This window comes from Mastigoproctus giganteus, chromosome 4 (assembly GCF_048544385.1).
Source record: "Mastigoproctus giganteus isolate SK-2022 chromosome 4, ASM4854438v1, whole genome shotgun sequence".
Taxonomy (NCBI): Eukaryota; Metazoa; Arthropoda; class Arachnida; order Uropygi; family Thelyphonidae; genus Mastigoproctus; species Mastigoproctus giganteus.
In genome coordinates this window covers 38,022,213-38,049,009 of record NC_143578.1, presented here as the reverse complement: position 1 = coordinate 38,049,009, position 26,797 = coordinate 38,022,213, and the positions used below count along the sequence as shown (strand labels likewise).

The following is a 26,797-nucleotide window of genomic DNA, read 5'->3' as shown; positions in this document are numbered from 1 at the left end:
ACCACCATTTACATTACTATTTTTGCTTTCCACTTTGTGCAGCTGTTTTCAATTTCAGTGTAATGTAAACAAATGTTTCTTGCCAGATGGTTGCCACTATTGTTACAAAAATTAGGTACTCTTTGCTTTTTATTTAATCATTGCATAAAACTTTTTTCTTGTCTTTATTATTTATGTAAAATGGTTTCTTGTCTCAATTATTGTTATTTATTTGAAAAACATATTAACATGTGCTCAAGCATAACTGAATTTTTGCAACCATGAAAGTTTTGTAAACACAAAAATAGAAGTGACTAATAGTTTCATGTTTATATTTAATGTTTTTAATTTTTTTGTTTTTTTTTTCAAAAGGTAAAAAACACAGATCCACATACATTTGCAAATTAAGGAAATCCTCCCCTTGTGTAGGAGAGGATTTCCTGCACAAGGGCACATTCCCAATTAACTAAACAAAATTGCTATTGATGTCAACATTTTGAATTCACTCTGGTATTCTGTTCTCAAGACAAGGTGACAGAAAAAAGGTAAAATTAAAATTAAGGCTGTATGCACAGTGAGTTAACATAGGTTTCTATAATTCTAAAATTTTTAATTGACAACATACTACTTTTAAAATGCTTAGGAAACTAATGTAATTTGGATTGCCACCAATTATACTACCTCGCGCAAGTTTAAATTTAATAAAAACTGAAGGTATAAAGAGTTAATTAGGGGTTAAGAAATATGTGGTTACTCTGTCAAGTTAATAAGGAAATTTATGCTAAAGGTTACTTACTTACTATACTTTAGAGGAGGCTGGAGTCTTCTGACACTGGTTTTAAACTGAAACCATGAAGAATAACCTATGGTAACCACATATAAGAGAGAGAGACGTTCATAGCCAAAGTTTCTAAGATCCAATGTCAACTTGCCAAGGATAAGGCTCAATGATGTCAAACCATAATCTTGTACCTAAAATCATTGACATGGAACACTTTATGATATTTTAGCCTTGATATTTTATACTTTAGCAACTCATACTGGTAAAACAGTTTTTGATGACACCAATTCTAGGATTCCGCTAGTACTTTGTTAAAAGTCCGAATTTGGAGCTTTACCAAAGTGAACTGGCAACTCTTAGGATTTATCAGATTTCATTCTTTTATGGTAACATATATAAATATCTTAAATATTATGTTTTTATGAATCTGTTTTGGTGTAGATGTATCCATAACTCTTATCATTAAAATCAGGAAATTAAATGTTTTTATTATATAATGATAAGAGTTAAATTTTTGGTTCAAGATTAGAGCTCAACAACTAGTCTTAATCTCAGTGAGAGTTGACAATTGAACAGAGAAACTTTGGTTACAAGAGAGTATCCAACATATATGGTCAATTAGTTTATGATAGTTTGTTTTTCGTGGCCTCAATTAAAGAAGAGTCCAGTTTCTGCTATGCTAAAGCAAGTTAGTAACCTTTAGCATAAATTTCCTTGTTAACTTGGTAGAGTAACTGTGTTTCTTAATCTCTAACTTGCTCTTTACACCTTTTGGTTTTTTATCAATTTTAATTTGTGTAAGACCTAAATAATTGGCAGCCCAAATTAAATTATTTCAGTAACATATTTAAAAATAGTGTTTTGTTAATTAAAAATCTTAGAATTATAGAAACCTACATTAACTCGGTGGACATATATTCTTAATTTTAATTTTACCTCTTTCTCTTTCTATCACTTAATCTTGAGAACAGAATATCAGAGTGGATCCAGAACCTGAGCCAAGTGGTCAGGGGCATGAGTGCAGTAGCCCATGCTCTTTGAGTGAACCCGGGTTCAAGCCCGTGACTGCTAAATACGATTAACATTTGTATTAACCAGCAGAATTACTTAACAAATACAAGACAATGCTGAAAAAAAGCCGTGGGTTAGGGTTGACTTTGAAAGTGTCTGCAATTCTGCCCAGACACGATAGGTGGAAGTATATGATGAGAGCCTTGTCAATCAATTCGGCCTTTGAAAGATTGTTCAATAAGGAAATTTATTGCACAATCTCTAGTAGAATTTTTCTCAGCCTGGTCTGTGCTTGTTAACAGGAGAGACTGCTTCTACAGGGATGGGATACACTTAAATAGAAAGGTTGCAAGAATATTTTCTGATGCTATTGAGGCAGAGTTAGGTAGGTCAGAAAACTGCTAGCTTGGGGGGGATACATGGACTAATAGATTAACAGTAGCCTCTGGCAGAAGTAAAAGTGATTCTTGCACTACTTCTATTGAAATGCAATTGAGCAGCAGCCTGGAAAGCAAGGCAACGGGAATTTCAAGGACTGCTGGGAGGGTAACTAAGTGTAGAAACAGGTGCACGTATACTTGCATGTACACCAATGCTAGGAGTATAGTTAATAAATTCGATGAGCTTGAAGTGCTAGTCAAGACATTAAAGGCAGATATTATTGGGATATCAGAGATATGGTGTTACACAGACATAAGCAGTGCAGAACTGGAATTTGGTGGAGTACAATGTGTACAGAAAGGATAGACTGGACAGGAAGGGAGGAGGGTTATGCTGTTAGTTAAGAAACACATAAAATCTAAGGAAGTGCATTCAATTGATGTTGGTGGACAATGCAATGTTGAGTTTGTTTGGTGTGATATAAGCACTAGGAAAGGAAAAATGAAAGTAGGTGTGTGTTATAGGCCTAATGAATCTGATGAGTATAATGAGCAATTGTGCAGAGAAATAGAGTGGGCCAGTAAATTAGAGTGTCTTATAATGGGAGATTTTAATTTCCCGGATATTGACTGGAATTTGTGGGTTGGTCACTCACACACTAGCAAGGCTTTTGTGGATTTATTGGATGATTGTTTTCTTCAGCAGCATGTTCGGGAGGCAGCTAGAGGGAGTAATATCCATGATCTGATTATCAGTAATGATTCTTCATGCATCAAGAATCTGCAGATAAAGGAACCACTAAGTGGCACTGATCACAGTGTGCTGAAGTGGGATTTACTCAAAGAGGTAACTACCATCATGGGAAAAGGGAAGGGTTTTTGCTTTCGTAAATGTGACTACGGTGGTCTGAGACAGTATTTAAATTCTATACAGTGGGACCAAATGATGATGTTACCAACAGCAAACTCAAAATGGGAAGCATTCAAAGAATTAATCTTGGAAGCTACTAGGCTTTCATACCAACAAAGAAATATTGTTCAAGATTTAGGCCTAAATGGATGTCAGATGAACTAATTAGACATATGACAGAGAAGCCTATGATAGATACAAGCTGGTCTGCAACCAAGTTACAAAGGAGGTTAGGCAGGCAAAGGCAGATTACGAGAAATCTTTGGCAAAGGACGCAAAGAAAAACAGCGAAGAGTTCTTTACTTATGTAAACTCTAGAAGGAATGGGATGAATCAGATTGGTCCACTTGATATTGATGGTTCAACTGTTGATGATCCTGCTCAGGTAGCTAACAAACTAAATGAATATTTTACATCAACATTCACACATGTGGAGTTATTCAGCGAGGGGAATGCCAGAGGTGTATTCAACTCTGGCAGTAAGCTAGATAATCTTGCAATAACTGAGAGTAAAGTGGAGGAGAAATTGTTGGAGATAAACACAAGAAAGGCACCTGGGGTGGATGGAATCTATCCGGTTATATTAAAGGAGGCGGCAAAAGGAAGTAAGCAAACCCTTAGCCATAATTATGAGAGCTTCCCTGGACTCAGGGGAGGTACCCATGGACTGGGGATGTGCAAATGTGACCTCAGTCCACAAAGGAGGATCAAAGGGAGACACAGGTAATTACAAACCCTGCTAGTTTAACTTGTTTCATGGAACTTAATCGAGGCACTGGTTAAAGAAGCATTGCAGGAAGCGCCTCCGTAGCCAGGTGGGAAGGAGCAGCAGTGCATAGCACACGCTTCTTGATTAGACCGGGGTTCGAAACCTCAGCACCAAATACAGAGGATGCGGAAAGGTCAGGGAATGACCACCGCATATCCCGGAGCAATATGGCCTTAGTTGCTAATGCTCCTAAAAACCAAATAACAAACAAACAAACAAACAGCATTGCAGGATCATCTAGACAAGACCAGTTATAGCTCAGACACAGCATGGGTTTGTTAAGGGGAAGTCTTGTCTGACTAATTTGATTGGATACTATGATGTAGTCACAAAGGAACTGGATGCAAAGAATAACTTTGATATCATATATTTGGATCTTAGAAAAGCCTTTGATACTATTGCACATGGAAGACTGCTGCACAAATTGGAGCAGTGTGGTATTGGAGGCAAATTGCTGCTATGGATAAAGGGATGGTTGAGTGGGAGAAGACAGAGAGTGGTAATCAATGGACACTGCTCTTCGTGGACTAATGTTATTGGTGGAGTCCCTCAGGGTTCAGTATTTGGTCCATTGTTGTTTTCTGTATTTATAAATGATATTGATGATGGTATATCAGGCTTAATCTCCAGGTTTGCAGACGATATGAAGGTTGGTAGGGTTGTCAATAACACTAATGACAGTATACTGCTGCAACAGGATCTAGAAAAGTTGAGCAGATGGGCTGAGAGGTGGCAAATGAAGTTTAACATTGACAAATGTAAAGTACTACATATGGAAAGCAGTAATCCCAGAGAAACGTGTCAACTCTGTGGTACCACACTGACAGTGGTAGAGAATGAAAAGGACCTTGGGGTAATTGTGCAGGCAGATATGAAGTTTTCTGAGCAGTGCAGATGGTCTGCAAGAGTATCTCATGGTGTCTTGTCAATGATATACAGGAATTTTTCTAGCAGGGATAAGGAGGTGATTATCCCCTAGTATAAGGCAGTGGTCAGACCACACCTTAAGTACTGTATACAAGTCTGGAGGCCTCATTTCAAGAAGGATGTCGAACTGTTGGAACGAGTACAGAAAAGGGCAACAAGATTAGTGAATGGAACAAAGGGTTGCTCTTATGAAGAAAGGTTTAAGTTTTGCAAATTACAGTGTATGGAGACTAGGCACCTGCGAGGTGATCTGATTGAGGTGTATAAAGCCTTGAATGGTTTGAGCATGCTCAATGCTGATGGGATTCTTCCTCTTGCTCAGAATAATCGCCCGAGAGGGCATAAATTCAAATTGAGGAAAGCCGGTTGTGGGATAGATGTGCCGAAGGTTGCCTTTAGCCAGCTGGTGGTTGATTGCTGGAACAAACTTCCATCTGTCGTTGTAGAAGTTGATAGCTTAAATAGATTCAAGGCAGAACTTGACAAACATTTGGAGCGAGTGGATGGGTGAAATAAGGGGTTTTTTTTTTTTTTTGGCTGATGCTATACAAGCTTGCTTTCTTGCATCATGTGCCAATGCTAATGCTAATATATCACAAAAAAAAAAAAAAAAATTAAAAAAAAGGTAAGTAGGTAACAAAATATTTTTTCGGCAGCACAAAAGGATTATATATATAAGTAAATATTAGTCTAATGTTCTAATCTTATATAATATGTAATAACTATAATCGAATAGAGGTCTATTGCACTAATATTTAGTGGCATGTAAATTTGTATTATATTTTTATATAATCACAAAATGTAATCACACACCTTATAACTACATAATTTGTACTCTTTGGGCTTTTGCTGCTACAAAATTCTTGATTAATGACCAGTGTCCAAATTATCCATAATATCATTTTCTATAGGTATTATAGATAAATCTGTTAAACGTTCCTGTGCCATAGTTGATCGTAAATAATTTTTTATAAAATTTTAAGCTTCGAGAAACTTCTTTCCCCTGAAGCAACTGACACTGGTAGTGTCAGAAAAATTCTTAGGACTACCGAAATTTTCGGAAACGCGTCCTGTAAATTGTTCTCGTATATAAAATTTAATAAATCGTGAGGAGATATTTCTTTTTTTATAAAACATTGTAAGGATTTGATGTGCAAATCTTTGCAATGTTTTAATATATCTTCCTCATTCCATTCTTTTAACGCTTTGATATTATGGTCAGTTTTAAACACTTCATTATTCTCTTTCAACAGCATAAATCTTTCAGTAAGAGATGACAGAGTAGTGTCAAGTATCAAGAAAAAAAGTCTATTTTAAAATTATCTTTAGCATTTTTTTATAGGTTCATCCCTTGCTTCATATTCAAACATTTTTTTCCTTTGGTCTTTTTAGAACCTCGGGAAAAACAGGATCAATATCCAAAATATTTGCTGTTTGTGTTGCAGAATTGGTCATGTTTTCAGGATTCTGGTCTGTTCTGTGATCTTTTGAGTGATTTGCAGGATGTTCAGTGGCTGTTTCTATGTTGAATGACGGGTTCTGCATCGTTTTGCTGATGACATTGATTTGGCTTGGAATATCATGCCAAATAGTGATTTGCCATGATATGGCAAATAATGGTTTGGCATAATATTTTGAGCCAGGTTGGTGTCATCAGTGGAGTAATGTGGAGCCCGTCATTTGGTGTGGAGGCAGTTGCTGAACATGTTGAACATCTTGTGAATCATTTAAAGGATTGTGGAATGGACCAGAGTTTTGAAAATGTTGTTGGTTCTGCGGCACAGATGGCAAATATTTTGGATATTGATCCTGTTTTTTGAGCAAAGAAATTTAAATGAAGTTATTTTTTATAGATTTTAGCTTTAATTTTGAAGAATTTTACAAAGAAATAGCAAATGTGAGCCTCCATAGCCAAGGGGTCAGGAGCCAGAGTGTAGTAGCATACACTCCTTGAGTAGAATGGGGTTCAAGCCCCTGACTGCTAAATACAGTTGATCTGTCAACCCGCACTGGACCAGCGTGGGAGATTATGGTCCATCTCCCTCAACATGAATTGTTGAGGAGGCCTCCATCCTGCAGTGGGTAGATAATGGCTGCAGTTTACCTTTTTACCCCATGGTCTGGTGAGTATGGGCTTGGCACACCCAAGGTCCTCAGCTGGATATCATCATTCTTCTCTTTCTTGGTGATTCCTTTCTACTTCTGACTCTCTCTCTCTCAGGGTAACTCTGGTTTTGGCTGGTGCAGAATAAGCCTCAGGCTTCCTTGCACCATATGGCTAATCATAATAATAATAATAATAATAATAATATCGATTGATATATTGTAAACTCCACTGACCTGGTGGTCGTGCCGGAGTATAAACAAGAACATCAGTTTCAACTTTACTAATTTGTTAACTGAATGTGCCTTTATATAGGAAATCCTCTTTTTCACCTATGGGTGATAATCAGTAAACCATTAAATATTCAGATATACAGAAGGCTACAGTGGATATAAACTAGTCTGTAATCAAGTCACAAAAGGAGGTTAAGAGACGTTTAGGGTAAGGAATGTAAAGAAAAGCAGCAAAGACTTCTTTATTTATATTAACAGTAAAAGGAAGGAGGTGAATCACATTGGTCCACTTGATGTTGATGATCCTGCTCAGGTTGCTTAACAAGCTTGAATAGGTATTTTACATCTACATTCACACATGAGAAATTTTTTAGGGAAGGTGATATCAGAAGTTTTTTAAACTTTAACAGAGAGCTAAATGGTTTTATGATAATTTGGAGAAATTGTTGAAGCTAAACATAAAAAAGGCACCTGGAGTGAATGGGATCTATTTAGTTATATTAAGGGAGGCAGCAAAGGAGGTAAGCAAATCCTTAGCCATAATTATGAGAGGATCTTTGGATTCCAGTGAGGTATCTATGGACTGGAGATGTGCATGAGTAATTACAGACCTGTTAGCTTAACTTCTCTTCTAGGGAAAATAATGGAGCCTGGTTAAAGAAGTAATTCAGGAATATCTGGACAGGAGTGCAGTTATACTCCAGTTACAGCACTGATTTGTTAGGGGGTAACCTTGTCTGACCAATTTGATTGGATACTCTGATGCAATGACAAAGGAACTGGATGCAAAAAAAAAATAATTTTGATATCATACACTTGGAGTTCATGAAAGCTTTTGATACTGTTGCACATAAAAGAATGCTGTACAAATTGGAGAGTGTGACATTAAACATTAAGAGTAAGTTGCTGCCATGGATAAAGAGATGGTTGAGTGTGAAAAGACAGAGAGTGATTATTATTGGATACTGCCCTTCATGGACTAATGTTATTAGTCGAGTCCCTCAGGGGTTGACGCTGGGCACATTGTTGTTTTCTATATTTATTAATGATATTGATGAAGGTATATCAGGCTTAGTATCTACATTTGCAGATGATATAAAGGTTGGCAGGGTGATTAATGACAGTAATCAAGGTAAGCTACTGTAACAAGATCTAGAAAAATGGACAGATGGGCTGAGAAATGGCAGTTGAAGTTGAACATTGACAAATGCAAAGTACTGCATATGGGTAGCAGTAATAAGTAGAAATCACAGATTAATGTACCAACTGTTTTGTGCTATACTCAGGGCAGTGAAAAATGAAAAAGACCTGGGATTAATTTTGCAAAGAGATATGAAGTTCTTTGAGTAATGTAGACAGGCTGCCAGGACTGCTAATGGGGTGCCAATGATATAGAGGAACTTTGCTAGCAGGAATAAGACAATGATTAGGCCAAACCTTGAGTACCTCATACAGGTCTGGAGTCCTCATTTTAGGAAGGATGTCGATCTGCTAGAGTGAATGTAGAAATGGTCAATGAGATTGACAAAGGGAACGAAAGGGTGGTCTTACCGAGAAAGGCTTCACTTCTGTAAATTGTAGCATCTGGAGACTAGACATCTGCAAAATTATCTGATTGAGATGTTTAAGGCTTTGAATGGATTGAGCAAGTTCAATGCTGATAGCATTCTTCATCGTGTGCTAACTACACACGAGGGTGCATAAATTCAAATTGAAGAAGGATGGTTGCAGGATAGATGTGCAGGAGTTTGCATCAGCTAGTAGATGGGTGATTGGGTGATAGTTGGAAAAACTTCCATCTGCTGTTGCAAAAGTGGGTAGTTTGAATAAATTCAAGGAAGAACTAGATAAATTATTGGAGGGGCCAGATGTGAGATTTTTTTTTTTTTTTTTTTTGGCTGATGCTTTATATTCTTGCTTTATTTCATCACTTGCCACTGCTAATATTATAGATGGAGTAAATTTTTTTACCTTTGGAATTTAGTTTTTTTTTTTTAATTTTTTTTTTTTCAGCAAAATAAAAGTTTTGTTGGAAATAACAGGTTTAAAAAAATGCATTTTTTAAACTTTTCATTTTAAAAATATTACATCTAATAAGTATTGTCATTCATTAGCAAAAGTTTAGCCTTTTACTAATGAATTGCAAAATTTTGGACCAACTGTAATTGGAACAATTCGTGGTGTCACCACTACCAAGGTAAGTATAGTTATATTCAAGCTATGCCTAAATCACTGGTTATTTTCAATGTTATTTCTGTCATACATTTTTAAAGTTTTTTTTCTAATTTATTTTTTATAGACAACATCCTTTTTTCCTCATTGTTAGAAAAGAATGATATTAAACAGAGTTAACTAAAGCTGCTACTATTAATCTATTTTGTGTGTAACACTTAACTCAAATAAAGCACTGGTAGCATTCAGAAACAAGATTAATTTTTAAAGCAAATTTTGACTTTTATTGTATCATTCACTCACCTGAAATGTGCAGTATTGCATAAATGGGTATCTATTTAAAATTGTAATCTTATTAACAAGCTGTTGTAAAATTAATACTTGAATGCCAGTGAAAGATGTATGATAAAATGCTGAAATAAAAATCTCCAAAAACAATCAGCGTTCGTGTTTTTTTCTGTTTTTAGCATATCAACATAAGCCAGTGAATTAAAGCTAAACAATAAAAACAAACAGTTTTATGATGGTTATATTTGAAGTAGCCAGGTTATAATAAGTACGGAAGGAAGTTCAAAGTTCCAGAATGAGAGTGGTTAATACAAAGAGTTAGTTAAGGGAGCTCTGGTTAAGAGGGAGTTCACTGTATTAATGAGTAAAAAAAAATTCATTAATTTTTTTGGAAATTTTGTTTTGTTTTCAGTTTAAGAAACATTTAGAAGGGGATTGCTCAGCTAGACCATGTCAGTGTATTTTCTCCATTTTGAATTGTGACTTTGCTGTAAGTATATGGTAACAGTTAATAGTTTATATTGTCCTTTATTATTATTGTTTATCATCATCTTTTCAAATATCATTCTAGAGTCTATAATTGTTGAGGTTATTTAAAGAGGACTATTCCTGAATAGTGAACCATTCACAATTGCCTATTATGAATTTACAATTTCATCATAAGCAATATAAAATCAAAAGTAGCAATTTCATGTAAGGTATGATTTTTGTGATAGTTTTCTTTGAAATCCTTTGAAAAAGCTTTCAAAAATTACTAAATTGGAAATTTAGTAATTTTTGTCATCTATGATAATATTTTTACTATTTTGACTATTTTTACTAATATTTTTACTATGAGGGAAGCATTTTCATAAACTAAAATTATTGTTACAAGAGGATCAAATGAAGCAGATTTTTGGAATACTCCAACTGCAACAGGACAGATTAAGTTATGCTCATGCAACAAAAACTACAGCACCCTGTAGGTTACATTTATAAGCATACATAGTGATGAACCCATATAATGAGAGCATTTATTGTTTAGTACATAATGCATATGTGGGAACATGGATTCATCGAAAGTTGCACAGTGGGCTATATTATATTTTTGTGAGATAAAGGATTAAAGGAAATGTACATTTATTGCTATGAATGTACATTAATTAGAATGACTGCTTTAAATAGACCACAGTTTTCAGTGGTTCAAGAAATTTATACAGGGATGTCAGTCCATATAGAACTTGCTGTGTTCTAGTTCTGCTCTGTGTTCAGAGCAGAATTGTTGTTGATTAGGAAACTGTTTGAAAGGTGGCTAATGTGGCATAAGCTAATTGATATGTAATCCTATATGCAATAGTGAGTGAATTCAATATACAGCAGGCCCTCGTTATAATGTGGTTTGCTCTACGCCGATTCGCTATAACACTGTTTTTATATTATAACCCATATCTCACTCTAAAGCTGTCACAACTCACTTTGGCATGTTTAACGAAAATGTTTCATCTGATGTAGTCGATAGCTTGAGAATGAATAGCAAAGTTTCCCACGCTGACTTGCGAAATTTTCCCACACTCAGTGAAATTTTCTCCCACACTAATTTAATTGCACTATGGTGACTTGTTACGATCAACATTTTAGAAAATGATCAAGTATATTGCTTGTAATATTTGCGTTATATGCATTTATCTGAAGTCTAGTCATCACTCGGTACAGTGTTAGACATCGTCCGTAACGGACAGTTTACTCAAAAATTGTATCATAATTAATGCAATGCAGTTACATTTTTGAAGATTAATAATGGCAGATGCGAATTAAAAAAGAATAACGTCTGAACGCGGTATGAAGCCTACTAAGGTAAGCAAAATACTGAATTTGAAAATTAAATTATACGTTTTGAAGCGAATCGATTCCGTTCAACGACAAGTGGATGTGTGCAATAATTTAGGACTGGCAGGTTCAACTGTAAGAACAATTATAAAAAATAAAGAATTCATTTTAGCTGCGGGAAAGACAGCTCTTCCACTGCAAGCAACTAAACCAGCTATTATAATTGAAATGGAGAGACTTCTAAATAATTTTATTGAAGATAATATCCAGTGCACAATTCCATTAAGTTAAATATTATTAAAGAAAAAGCGATTAGCCTATATGATGATCTGAAGAGAGCTCACCTTTAAAAAAAAAAAAAAAAAAATGTGGAACCATTTAAAGCTAGTAAGGGCTGGTAAGATAGATTTAAAATCTAGGGAGAAGCCGCAAGTGCAGATCAAGAAGGAGCCGAAAATTCTAAAAATTATTGAAGAGTGGTGTTAAACTTCTCAACAAGTTTTTAAGTTTTTAACTTAGATGAAACAGGACTTTTTTGGAAACGAATGCCTAAAAGAAGTTTCATATCGAAATAATAAAAAAAAAACATGCCAGGCTTCAAAGCAGCAAAGGATCGGTTGACTTTATTGTTGGGTGGTAACGCTGTGGGGATTTTAAAGTAAAACCCCTTTTAGTTTACTAGTAAGACGGCCAAAGTACAACCCAAAATCGACCAAAGTTGCAAAAACTCGACAGCCCAGGGCCATTGGATTAATAAATTCATGATTTTAAGTTTAATTTTGATACGTAATGTAGTTACTTACCACATAATTATATACGTAATATAATACACCATAGATAATACACCATAGTTTTGATACACCATAGACACTCTTAAAAAACTACTTTGTAGTTTTTTAAGAGTGTCTATGGTGTATCAAAACACCGATATTATATAGATACTAAACTCTTAAAGTATTATGCCATGTGCATTTATTTATTTTAAATATTATCTTATACACCTTTTGGCATCTCTCATATTGTGCGATTAACTTCACAACTGGGTCGTCATGTCTGCAATACTAGGGTACCTGCCCACCCACTGATGATAGGCCAATAGCCTTGAAACATGTCTGGGTGGTGGTACTCACTGAGAATAAGTAACAATAGCCTTCTCTATTAGTGAAGCGTTACTTATTCGAGGTAGTGCAGCATCATGGCAACTCGTTGTGAAGGCAGAGCACAATATGAGAAAGAGCAAATGATGCCCACAACAACTACTTTGTAGTTTTTTAAGAGTGTCTATGGTGTATCAAAACACCGATATTATATAGATACTAAACTCTTAAAGTATTATGCCATGTGCATTTATTTATTTTAAATAATTATATACGTATGTAATGGAGAATATTTTATATGTACAAATTTTTAATATTAAATATTTTGACCGACATTTGTGCGGCGTTTCGCTACCGTTTATTATTGATTAGGAAATATCCTATGGCGTAGACCGCGACTCACAAATACATAGGTTACATTATGGGAATACGGCACTTGCTTAGCACTGATTCACTTAGCGCTCTGTTTTTCGGAAATGAATTATCAGCGTTAAGCGAGGGTCACCTGTAGGCTATGACAGCATTCATGTGTTAATTCACAACCATTTACATTATCATAGTCTTTGTGTGACCTGGGTAGGAAAATGCTTGTATACAATGAATGTAGGGTTGTAGGCTTGTATTTCAATGCAGTAGTTGAATTAAAATAAAAATGAGTATTGCATATGATTTGTATATGATGGTTGCATTATGAATGATATACAGCCCACATGAATATATATCAAATATCTGGTGTGGTGTCAAGAGGAAGGTGAAGATGTCTTGGATCAGATTGTAATGACAGCATTGAAAAGGTTATGTTTAACCAATAAGGACCACTTCTCATACACTAGTTGCCCAATGATGTTTCGATAAATGCCCAGCATTACAGTGAACCACTGATACAATTGTAACAGGTCATTAAGATAAGTAGCCAGGCATGTTAATGCCTGGTATTGTTTTGTTGCACAATGATGTAAACCTCATGTGAACAGTATCATCCAGGCAAAGTTGCATTGGTAATAGTTCACGTACCTCTCCATAACTTTTTCAGCATGTTCTAAGTGGGTTTGTATGGCCTGTAGTGTTGACTGATGGACCTGACTATCAGGCAGAAGATTCTTCAGCCTTTGCTCAAGTTGATAGAGGTTATTACACTTTTGTTGACTTTTCTCATGGCTGTAGGTTTGTGAGAATGAATTCAGTTGACTTTTAAATCTAGGCCACCACACGTTCATGGGTACCAATCTGTCTTTGGATTTGGCAAGATTGGATATCAGGTCTTGTAGCTTAGAGATGTATTCCCTGTCTTGAAGAAAGCTGTTGTTGAATGTCCAATAAGCACCTCCACTTTTGAAGTGATTGGATGAGAAGGAGAGGTGGAATTTGATAAAGAAGTGATCTGAGATATAAGATGGATGGCAAATGTGTGATGCTTCTGACCAGGAGGATGGTGTGTTTTGGGATATAGTATCTGTCTAGTTGGACTTTGTAAGGTAGTCTTCCAGATGCTGTATTTGCTGATCTCCAGGTGTGGAACCTTTCTTCTGGGTGCTGGTGTCTAAATGCATCGACCAGTTTATTGTTATTTATCAAGGCCTGCAGGTTGTTGATTAACGTGCGGTGCTCAGTGCATCGCACTCTGTCTATTTCTAGGTCAAAGGTGCAGTTGAAGTCACCAGCAAGAACGATGTATTCCTGATCTATAGTAGAGAGATGGCTTTGTATGAAGTTGGTTATTTGAGTAGCAAGCCTGTCCTGATGTGCCATGTAGATGTTGTTAAAAATGTGCAGAATTTCCTTCTGGGGTGTGATCAGGAGAGCATAAATTGTGTAGCCAGCAATCTCTGCTGTCACACTGAGCTTGCAGGAAGACTTATGATGAAGGCCGATACTCACTCCTCCTCCATGATATTGTTGGGTTGGAGAATGATGGACCACATATGGCCAATCTGCCCATTTCATAGATGGCCTTGTGTCTGCTTTAATATTTGTTTCTTGTAGGAAGAGTAGATCGGCATGGTGTCGTTTGATCTGGTCAAGGGCCAGCTTATTGTGCAATGCAGAGGCACATCTTCTTACATTAAGTGACAAAATGCTAAGGGTCATCATTATCTACAGAAATAAAGGTAAAAGTTTTGCAAGTTTCGAAAGTGGTTAGCATCCTGATTGATTGTATTGTTGTTCCAGCCCATTAATTAAGTAGTACAGATGCTTGGATCTATTCACGTCTGCCCTGTCCTTTTTTCCTTTTAGTTTGGAACGCAGATCCTTAAGTTGTTAGATCAGCTCGGGTATGTTAGTGGTGAACTTCAGAGCTGTCACCAGTTTCTGTGGGGAGCCGCATACTTTACGTAGAAAGGAACATAGTTTTTCCACAGTTAAAGGGGCCTTTAGAGGATGAAAATCGCTTTTCTCATCCTCCAAAGCACCTGAATTGTGGGAATCATGGTTATTGTCTTCTTCAGTCCCCAGAAATTCAGGTTCTTCTTCATTTGGATCATGAGTGGTTTGTAACTGCTTATTTATTTCCATACTTGGTGGTATGATGGATGTATATGAGATCTGACCGTTTTGACTTCTGTGGTGTTCTGTATTTATTTTTGTCGATCCTGTTGTTTTTGTTAGCGGTTTGCTCTTTTCCTACCACCGTGTATTGTCTTCTTCTGCTTTGTGACTTTGGATATGGACTGCCTTGGGGATTGATTCCAAGAAAAGCCTCTTGTTTTGGTTGGTGGTGTTCTATGGTCTTTGAATTTTCTTTTTCTGAAGAGTTTGGTGTGGGAAGCATCTCAGATTGTTTGATAGTTTCTTCAGTATCCCCATTGTCTCCAACAGTCACCTTGCTTTGTGCATCTGACCTGACCCTGGCTGGTGATGTCTGAATTTTGGTATTACTTTCAAAAGAGTTAGAGATATGCAGGCAGTTTTTCCTGATGTGGCCTTCTTCGTGGCAGAAGAAACATTGAGAGGAAATGGAGGTATAGAAGGTGTAAGTGATTCTGTTTAAATCAGCATTGATGAGTTTTGGGATGTATGCTGCTTCGTTGTTGGCAAAGTACATAAGTGCCTGCCTGCAGAAGCTTTTTATATGCAAAAATTCAGGTTTCATGGTTGCTGCAGAGAGTATGCGTATTTTCCTGGTAACAAATCCATATTTGGATAAAATTCCTCTGAGAAATTTCAGTGGGACGGTTGAAATAGCAACTTTTGTTGGTGTCAAGGCAATTGGCACTGCTTCCAGGTGACGAAGACCGATGTCTATTCCGTTTTGCAGGGGTGGTTGAAATACACCTGCACAGTTCCCGCCATACTGGAGGCGTGAGTAATATTTTTTGGTGGTACATTCTTTGCGATCTAAAGGGGTATTTTCCTTGGTAGCAAAGATTACTATTCCGTTTTCCTGGGAAGTAATAGCGGTTGTTTCATTTGTTGCAGCGTTATTCGATCGTGTATATCCTATTGTGGGTCGCGAGAGTGGAATTTTTGCAGATGGCACGTATAATCCATTAGACATAGCATTAACAGTTACTGACCTTTTGGACCATTACTGGAAAGGTTGGCCCTCCATGGCTAAAAGTTGAAAATTAAAATCTAACCTAACTAAAACTCTGCTAAATCTACACAAACAAAATTATTACTACTCAAAAGCTCTCCTGAAGAGGAATCGAACAATATAAATCTTGACTGGGATTCTTGCAGACAAACAGCGAAAAGGGGGAAAAAGGCGGGAGCTCAAAAACACATGTCCAACACGAGACACGACGTAGAACAGAGAAGAGATAATTTTTTTTTTTTTTTAAATTTAAACATGAACAGTAGATACATTTTCAACAACAACTATTTACATTCTATGTACAAAAACAAAAAAAGGAAAAATAAAGAAACTTTTTAGAAAGAAATACAAACGTTTCAACATTTCAATTTCAGGAATTAAGAAAATAGTTTCTTGGCATTGGATCAGTCTCATATTTGACACGTTGAAGGTGATGAACTCTTCAGTGATGGTGAAGAGGTGACCACCACTGTTCCATTTGCTGTTAAGATGATGAACAGTTTCTGGTCTTTTGCAGTGGAATTCGAGCAGAAGTCTGCTCTGCAACTTCCTCTGGAGGCCCCACTTGAGATGTTGCACCGATGTGTCAACAGGAGGCACGTCATCACTGCTTCTCGTGTGCTTCAGGTAGAAGTTGTAAATGATGGCCTTGGCAGCAATGAATAAGAAGTTGCAAGTGGTGTGTGCTGTCTGCTCACAGTGAAGCAGATACCAGTAGTCCTCCGGAGTGTGGGTGTGGGTGTGGTTGCAGGCAAGCTTTGCTGCATCCAAAGCGTATTTGACCAGTTCCTTGTTCACAGGGCACACCAGGTATGTGTGTTCCAGTGTACCTGGAGTGGCGTAGAAGAGGCAGTAGTTTGAGGTGCGTAAACCGAAGATTTTTAGCTTGACTTGGGTAGGAAGGATGTTGTGCCACAGTCTCCACTGGATGTCTGCTTCCAATTCGGAACATTTTGTCCTGTATACAGAAGGTTCCACTGAAAGTTAGATGGTGGCTTGTGGTGAGTGGAGAGGGGTACAGGGAAAGCTTGGCAGCTGGATGACAGGAAAATCGTGGCTGTATGGCGAGACATGATTAGTTGATAGACTTTTTTGGAGGGTGCAGGAGACAGAGGTACCGTGTCTTCTGGTGATGTGATGATGAAGGTTGGTGTAGGTGAGGATCCAGTCACATTTCCAATCCCTTTAGCTGTAGTGATGTCTGGAAGAGCTTGTGCAATCACTGATTTTAAATGTCTGTGTTGCTGCTTTGCATTTATGGTTTTAATGGGCAAGTCTTCTGATCCTTTCCATTCAAGACTTGGTGTCAGGAGGATGCCTATGGTTCTTATTCCTGCCCAGTTCCATGTAGGAAAGAAGAGAATATCACCATTAGCAGGGTCTATTATTCTTTTATTGTAGAAGAGCGGTTCTGAAAGTATTGCGGGAAGGGATGTTCTCTCAAGAGTATGGTGAAAGTTTAGCTTTTTCCAGCAGTGCAGTGCATCTTTATAGAAGGGCAGTAGTTTGAGTGGTGCTGGTGCCATATCCATTCTCAATATTGTTGAAGGAGATAGTCCTCTAGTGGCTGTTGCTAGTAATTTATCCATAGTGTCAGAATGTGGGTATTTCGTTTGTAGCGTCTTAAGAAGAAAGGTGATCTGGAATGCTGTGATTTTGTCATCAAGAGAGACCAATGCTTGATCCCCATGAGTAAGCGGCCGGCTGAGTTTGGAACAGGAAATCCAGTTGGTTTTGTTCCAAAGGAAGCTTCGGAAAGATGCCTGGATTTGGTGGAGGAAGTCAACAGGTGGAGTGAGAATTGTGGTGTGCCAGAGAACGCTTGCCGCCATCTGATTGACCACAAGCACTCTCCCTCTCAGCGAAGGTGTGGCACACTCGCTTCTCCATTTCTTGAGAACTTTGTTGAAACGACTCAGCAATTCGGGCCAATTCTTCTGGGAGAAAAGGAGGGCATTGCCGAGGTACACACCTAGGTATTTCTGTCCTTCGCTGGACCACGTGCATTGGATGGGGGATTCGGTTCTGGTTTTCGAGTTGTCAGCCCACAGGCCGCTGGTCTTACAGTGGTTGAGTTTTGCACCTGATGCTTGAGTGTAGAGATCATGAGCCTTTTGAATGTCTTCAAATTCGCTCTCGTGGCATATTGCAATTGTGATGTCATCAGCGTATGCTGAGTAGGTTATCTTTATGTGGGGTTCTGCTAACAATGTTCGACAGGATTGTAGATGTGGCAATTTTGTTAAGGAATGGTTCCATGGCAGTTGTGTAGAGTTGTCCAGAGAGTGGGCAGCCGTGTTTTATCCTTCTGGAATATGGCAAGTGGCAGGTGAGCTGGTTGTTCAGTTTCAGGCAGAATTTGGCTTTCTTGCATAGCAGATGGATTGTTCCGATGATGTAGGGTCCATATCCAAAAGCTTTCAAGGTTTGAAAAAGGTAGCTGTGTTCAACACTGTTGAAAGCCTTTTCCTGGTCAAGGCTAATTAGTGCTAGGAATTCTCTTTGGCTGTTTGCAGTGGAGAGGAGGTCACGGATCAGAAGTAGATTGTCGTGAATCAATCTTCTGGGTACTGAGTATGTTTGTTGGTGATCAATGATATCAGGGAGAATGGATTTTAATCTATTGGCAATGGCTTCGGAAATGATTTTACAGTCCATATTCATTAAGGAAATTGGGCACCAGTTTTGTAGATTGGTGTGATCCCCTTCCTTGGGAATCAGTCGAGCGATAGAGGTGGTGGTGACTGAACCTGGTAGTCCATGGGACTGGGCTTCTTCAAGCATTCAAAAGAGTAGCACTTCGAATTGATTCCAAAACGTTTAGAAGAATTCAGATATCAGTCCGTCCAGACCTGGTGATTTATTTGAAATTTGGTGATTTATTTTTGAAAAGGGCTTTGCATGCTGCTATTAGTTTTTGTAGAGTGATTGGTTTCTCCATACTGCATTGGGCCATATGGGAGATTTTTTTTAAGTCCTGAAAGGATTTCCTCAGTTGCCTTTGTAGAGGTTTCTTGAGAACTAAATTTCTCTATAAAATCATGTTACATCAGAGAAGATTTCCTCTGGGTCTTCAGTGATGTTTCCATCTTGCAGCTGAATGGCAGTGATGGTGGTTGATTTGTGATGTCTGCATTCTAATGAGAAAAAGTATTTGGTTGTAGCATCAGATAGATTTGGGTAGGTGTATCTCGTTCTGAGTAGGGTGCCTTTTGCAGAGTGTTCTAAGTGGGTTTGTATGGCTTGTAGTGTTGACTGAAAGACTGAAAAATGGAAGATTTTTCAGTCTTTGCTCAAGTTGATAGAGGTTATTACACTTTTGTTGACTTTTTTGATGGCTGTACATTTGTGAGAATGATTTCAGTTGAATTTTAAATCTAGGCCACCATGTGTTCATGGGCTCCAATTTATCTTTGGATTGGGCAAGATTGGATATCAGGTCTTGTAGCTTAGAGATTTATTCCCTGTCTTGAAGGTTATTGTTGAACATCCAATAAGCACCTCCATTTTTGAAGTGATTGGGTGAGAAGGAGAGCTGTAATTTGATAAAGGGGTGATCTGAGATATAAGATGGCAAATGTGTCATGCTTTTGACCGGGGATGGTGTATTTTGGGATGTAGTATTTGACCAGTCGGACTTGGTAAGGTAGGCTTCCATATGCTGTATTTGCTGATCTCCAGGTGTAGGACTGTTCTTCTGGGTGCTGGTGTCTAAATACGTCGACCAGTTCATTGTTGTTTATCAAGGCCTGCAGGTTGATTAACATTGTGCAGAGCTCAGTGCATCACACTCTGTCTATTTCTGGGTCAAGGGTGCAGTTGAAGTCACCAGCAAGAATGATGTGTCACCAGCTTTCCATGATGTTGTTGTGTTGGAGAATGATGGAATACATATGGCCAATCTGCCCATTTCAAGGACGGCATTGTGTCTGCTTTTAATATTTGTAGGAAGAGTAGGTTGGCATGATGTCTTTGGACCTGGTGAAGGGCCAGCTTATTGCACAATGCAGAGGCGTGTCCTCTTGCATTAAGTGATAGCATGTTAAGTGTCAGCATTATCTGCAGGAATGTAAGGGTTTTACAAGTTTTGGGGTGGTAAACATCCTGATTGATGGTATTGCTGTTTGAACCCATTAATCAAGTAGTACAGGTGCTTGGATCTATTCACATCTGCCCCGTCCTTCTTTCCTTTTAGTTTAAAATGCAGGTTCTTAAGTTGTGAGATAAGCTATGGTATGTTAGTGGTGAACTTCAGAGCTGTCATGAGCTTCTGTGGGGAGCAATGTACTTTCCATAGAAAGGAGCGTAATTTTTCCACACTTAGAGAGTCTTTAGTGTAGGGAAAATCGCTTTCCTCCTCCTTATCCTCTGAAGCATCTGAATCATGGGAATTGTGGTTGTTCTCTTCTTTGGCCCCTAGAGATTCAAGTTCTTCTTCATTTGAGTTGTTGGTGGTTTCTACATGCTTATTTATTTCCATACTTGATGGTATGTATAGCTTATTTGGGATCTGATCATTTGATTTATTGGTATTCTGTATTTATTTTCATCCTTCCTGTTGTTTTGGTTAGTGGTTGGCTGTTTTCCTACCAGGGTATCCGTTGTCTTCTTCTGTTTTGTGACTTTGGATATGGACTGTGTTGGGGGTTGATTCCGAGAAAACCCTCTTGTTTCAGTTTGGTGGGCCTTCTAAAAGGAGTATGTCCTGGTCCTCTGTGATCTTTGAATTTTATTTTTCTGGTGTGCTTGGTGTGGGAAGTATCTCAGACTGTTTGATGGTTTCTTCTGTATCCCCATTGTTTCCAACAGTCAGCTCGCTTTGTGGATCTGGCCTGACTCTGGTTGGTGCCTCCTGAATTTCAGTATTACTTTCAGTGGAGGTAGAGATATGCAGGCAGTTTTTCCTGATGTAGCCCTCTTCATGGCAGAAGAAACATTGAGAGGAAATGGAGGTATAAAAGGTGTAAGTGATTAAGCTTAAATCGGTGCCGATGAGTTTTGGGATGTTTGCTGCATCATTTTCATAATCTACCTTCGCTTGCCTAACCTCCTTTGTGACTTGATTACAGACTAGCTTGTATCTACCATAGGCTTCTGTGTCACCTGACAATTTATGTGCATCCCATCCATTTTTCTTCTCTGCCACGAGTCTTATTAGTTCATCTAATAAGAGAGTATTATTAGATGAACCATTTGGGCCTGAACCTAGAACAGTATTTCTTAGTTGGAACAAAAAGCCTAGTAGCTTCCAAGATTACTTCCTTGAATGCTTCCCATTTAGAATTTGCTGTTGGTAACATCATCATCAGTTGGTCCCACTATATAGAACCTAAAATATCTCTGAGACCACTGTAGTCGCCTTTACGAAAGCAAAAACCCTTCCCTTTACCCCTGATGGTAGTTACATATTTAAGTAAATCCCACATCAGTACATTGTGATCACTGCTATCTAGTGGTTCCTTTATCTGTAAATTCTTACTGCATGAATAATCACTGCTGATAATCAGATCAAGAGTGTTACTCCCTCTTGTTGCCTCTCTGACATGCTACTGTAGAAAACGATCATCCAAAAATCTGCAAAAACCTTGCTAGTGTACGAGTTACCAACTCACAAGTTCCAATCTATATCTGGGAAGTTAAAATTCCCCATTATAAGACACTCTGATTTACTGGCCCCACTCTATTTCTATGTATAACTGGTCATTGTACTCATCAGAGTCATTAGGCCTATAACAAACTCCTCCTACCCTCATTTTTTCTTTCCCAGTGCTTATGTTACACTAAACTGACTCAACATTGCACTGTCCATCTATGTCAACTAAATGCACTTCCTTAGATTTTGTGTTTCTTAACTAACAGCATAACCCCTCCTCCCTTCATCTCCTATCTATCCTTTCTGTACACATTGTACTCTCCAAATTCCAATTCTGCATCCTGTATATCTGAGTAGCACCAAGTCTCTGATATCCCAACGATATCTGCCTTGGATGTCTTAACCAGTACTTCAAATTCATCAAATTTGTTTACTATACTCCTAGCATTGGTGTATGTGCAAGTATACATGCACCTGTTCTTACTCTTAGTTACTCTAACGTAGCACATGTATTTATTTGTTTCATGACCCCCAGTAGTTCCTGAAATCCCCAGCAACTGGTTTCTGGCTGCTGCTCACTCCAATAGAAGCAGTACAAGAATCATTTCCACCTCTGCCTGCGGCTACTATTAACCTATTAGTCTGTGAAGCCCCCCAAACTAGCAGTTTTTGACCCACTTAACGTTGCCTCGATAGTATCAGCAAATATTCTTGCACCCTTTCTATTTAAGTGTAGCCCATCCCTGTAGAAGCAATCTCTCCTGTTAAACAAGCACAGACTACGCTGAGAAAAATTCTACCCCATGAGCCCTGCACAATCACTACAGGGCCTAATTGATTGACAAGGCCCCCATCATATACTCACTCCTATCATGTCTGGGCAGGATTGCAGACACTTTAAAATTTAACTGTAACTCGCAACTTTTTTTGAGCATTGACTTGAACTTGCTTAGCAAATCTGCAGATCACTTACACTTAAAGCCATTAGTGGAAATGTGTACGATATCACCTTTTGTACCCTTAAAAAATAATATCTGCTCTACAACGTCATCAACTTTGGCCCCTCTCAGACATATCCTGGTCCTATTCCACCTGTCCTTTTTGCACAATATATTTCCCATTTCCCTGACAATTGAGTCACCAACAATAACTAGCTCCTGTGGAACCAGCGCATTCTGCCCTGAAGGTTGTTGCTGTGTTGCCTGGTGCATAAGAGTGTGATCTGGTGTTGAGTTGGACAGCTGAGAACTTGATGGCCCCTCCCATTTTAATTCCTTCGAGGTCATCCACCCGACTCTTCAAGCTCTCATAGATGCCCATCAGAACTCTGAGTTGGTGCCTAATTTTTTCACATTCTCTGCATCTAGCACACACAAAGACATCATCCGTGGCTAGATCATGTCCTGTTCGAGAGAGATCCACAAACATGTTGCATTTTTTTGACTGTGATGCGTTGCAGAATCGACCCCTATGGTTCTCCTGTGAACCACAGCACTTTTGCTACTTTGTGCAAGTTGCTTTGCTGCTCTAGTCTGGGGCATGATTTCTGTTTAAATACAATTTAGTTAACAATAAAAATTAAAAGGATTTATAAATTTAATTGATTAATTGCCAATACTATACTAAGCCAACAGATTCCTACTACAGTTCTATGTATTATGCTATCTAGTTTTACATTATGCTTTACGCTATCAAGTTAGAGATATACGTAATGCTATTCTGTATCGATATTACATAGTGGTGGCAAGTTTCGAATGGTACAAGTTTTACCGATACTAAGCAATAACCGACAAAATATCTGTCTAAGTTCAAAATAAACTAATTATTGTAACTAGGAATATAAAGCTACTTCTAGAAAATAAATTAACATGCCAATTTAGTCAATAAAATGGTAAAAATTTAAGAAAAACTTCTCTATTTGCTGGAGCCGTAAAAACTTTGACCGCACCGAGCTAATCTCGTTCCCAAAAAAAAAGAGCTGCAGACAGAGGTGAAAGTGATGCTTGCACTGCTTCTGTTGGAATATGGAGCAGCCTGGAAAGCAAGTGTCAGGGATTTCAAGCCCTGTTGTGGATCATCATGGAACAAGTAAATACACATTATTTACACTGTATTAAAGTAACTAAGTGTAAGAAGTGGTGCAGGTACGCTAATACTAGAGGCATGGTAAATAAATTTGATAGCAGGTCTGGAGGCCTCATTTTAGGAAGGATGTACATCTGTTGGAATGGGTGTGAAGAAGAGCAATCAGATTGGTGAAGGAAACAAAAGAGTGCTTGTATGTAGAAAGACTTCAGTTCTGCAAATTGCAGCACATCAAGAGCAGGTACCTGAGAAGAGATCAGGCCGACCGGGCTAGCCGAGTGGGTAAAGTACCTGCCCGGCAACCCAAAGGTCGTGGGTTCAATTCCCGCCTCGGGCTTGGATCAAAGTACTGCAAAAACCTTGGGAGGTGCAATATGGCCACAGAAGCCGATGCGCCAACAACTACCAAATCAAAAAAAAATCAATCGAGGAGAGATCAGAATGAGATGTTTAAAGCCTTGAATGGATTGAGTAAGCTAAATGTTAATGGTATTCTTCCACTTGCTGAAACTACACATGAGGGGACATAAATTCAAATTGAGGAAGGGTGGTTGCAGGATAGATGTGCGGAAGTTTGATTTCAGCCAGCAGGTGATTGATCGTTGGAACAGGCTTCCATCTGTTGTTGTGGAAGTGGATGATTTGAATAAATTTATAGGAGAACTAGACAAATAATTCTTGGAGGGTATAGATGGGTGAACTGGGGTTTTTTATTTTTTTTTTGGCTGTGCTATTAAAGCTTGATCTCTTGCACTGCTTCTGTGCCATTACTACTACTACTATATATACACATCTACTACGTATTCACACCTCAGTTGTCACCTCCAGTATACTAAGTGCTGTATTTCAGGTCTTGTGTGCAGTCATAAAGATGCAAACCACCATCATAAAGATGCAAACAGAGGATTTAGTTGTTGCAGAATAATCAGACCACCAAAATTCAGTCTACTTGACTCTAGTGTCACCCGAATATCAGCTTTTAGACTGTCAGGTATCAAGCCATAGCTTTTCATGCCTGAGAAAATGTCTGTGACAAGGCTCAAGGACTAATTGTTTTCTCAGTATTTTTTTGGTAGATTGCAACATCTTTTCTTTTTTGCTTTATTAATGTCCTAATAAGCTTAAGGTCTGCTACTTTTAGAATGGTATGGAACTTGCCTCCATTCTTTAATTTCAATTTTTGCATACCATACTTTTAGGTAATGCAACTTGCCTACATTCTTCAAATTTATACCTTTGGGAATGAGTTTTCTGTCTGTACATATTTTCAGAAATTCTATTTGAAGATGGGTCTTGACATCCTTTTCACTGAGCCTCTCTTGTTTTATTGTATTTTGGACTATGATGAAACATGACCATACATTTCCATGGTAGTACAAGACAGGGCCATGCAAATGGGGGTGCATTGGATGTACCACACCAGGGTCCCCAATTGAGGGAGCCATCGAAGCCTCAACATAAATAAACAAATCCCCTTAACCCTTTTTGCATTAGGCCTCCAAATAACTTTGCGTGGCTCTGGTACAAGACCATAAGGTGCCTCCGTAGCCAGGTGGGCAGGAGCAGCAGTGCATAGCACATGCTTCTTGATTAGACCGGGGTTCGAGCTCGTGACCACCAAATACGGAGGATGCAGAAAGGTCAGGGAATAACCATCGCATATCCCCCCGGAGAAATATGGCCTTAGTTACTAATGCTCCTAAAAACCAAATAACAAACAAACAAACAACAAACAAGACCATACATTACCTTATTTATGACTTTAGAGTCATTTCCTTTGTGGGTTATTTCCATTAAGAGATAACTACTAATTAATGCACTGTTACATGATGATTATTTCCTATGATTATATTAGGTAAGAGTTACAGTGTAACAGATATTAATTGGCAGTTATCTCTTAATGGAAATAACCCTAGAAGGAAATGGCCCTTTAAAGTCATGATTAGATAAACAATTGAAGTGGTTGGATGATTAACAATTATGTAATTTGTATTTAATATTTTGTTTCCTTTTTATTTTTTTATAAATTCAAAGTTGCATGTTTCAATTATTAAATATATTTCTTCATAGGCACCGAAACAAGTTCTTGAAAATCATGAAAATTCACTTAGTTCGCATGGCAAAATTATAGTAGATTTTCTTAAGGAGCAAAAGTCTGAACTGAAAGTAAGCAATTCAGAAATTGGATGGCATAATTTATGCATAAACAGTGTTAGAGATTGAAGGGTTTTATTTTTGATTTTCTGAAGAAATTTTCTTGTGGTAATATAATTTTTTTTTTTTAAATTTATAATCGAAACAGTTCACTTTAAGGTAATAGTACTATTTATTTTGCATTAACTCTAAAGTTCATAATTTTTTTGTTTTTCGTTATTATTAGAAAACATCTTTAAACCAATTTAAATGTTTCAGCTATTAGAAATTTCGTGATCATTTCACTATTTACTATTTCACCCATCTCATTTCATCTATTTACTATATACTAACAACATTTCATCTTTTGCGGAAAATTTTTATTCAATTTGAAAATTGAGTAATCTGTACAACACCACACATTTCAGATCCTACTTTGCTTCCTTCCTTCCTCGGTGACTAAGTGACTAAATAACTTAACTAATAATTAAGATTAAATTAAAAAATAATGATATACTTATGTCATATTATAGTAATTTTTAAACCTTGAAACTGATTGGCTGGTATCTTTGCTTGCCCACAAAAAAAAAATGGTGAATTTTGTCTAAAGTATTAGTATTAGCCAAATAGTGTGTGGAAGACACAGGCATTTGCTACACTGGCTAAAAAATATAAAATAAAATTTTTATTCAATTTTAAAATTGAGTAATCTGTACAACACCACACATTTCAGATCCATCCATGCTGAAAGCTTCAGCATGGATAACTGAAGCTTTCAGCCTCAACCATCCATGCAGATAACTTATTCTATTAATTAACACCTCAGTACTTTAAAGAAAACTTCTTAGAATGCAGTCTAAATCTCATTCCATGCAATTTTAATTTATAACCTCTGGTTATGGCATCATTTACAACAGTGAAATTTTTGACTTCATTCATTTTGCTATCCCCTCTCAGAGCTTTATAGTTTTCTGTTTATGTTGCTGAGGGGACC

General features: G+C 37.7%; 1 protein-coding gene across 1 annotated transcript in view; it reads left to right on the top strand.

Moving 5' to 3' along the window:
- LOC150086631 (TNF receptor-associated factor 3-like) overlaps positions 1 to 26,797 on the top strand; it is a 214,147-nt gene that overhangs the window by 70,072 nt on the left and 117,278 nt on the right. Inside the window, exons 6-7 of the mRNA XM_090372210.1 lie at positions 9,967 to 10,044; positions 25,741 to 25,836. Coding sequence (XP_090228336.1) covers positions 9,967 to 10,044; positions 25,741 to 25,836 — 174 coding nt within the window. The remainder of the gene's footprint in view (positions 1 to 9,966; positions 10,045 to 25,740; positions 25,837 to 26,797) is intronic.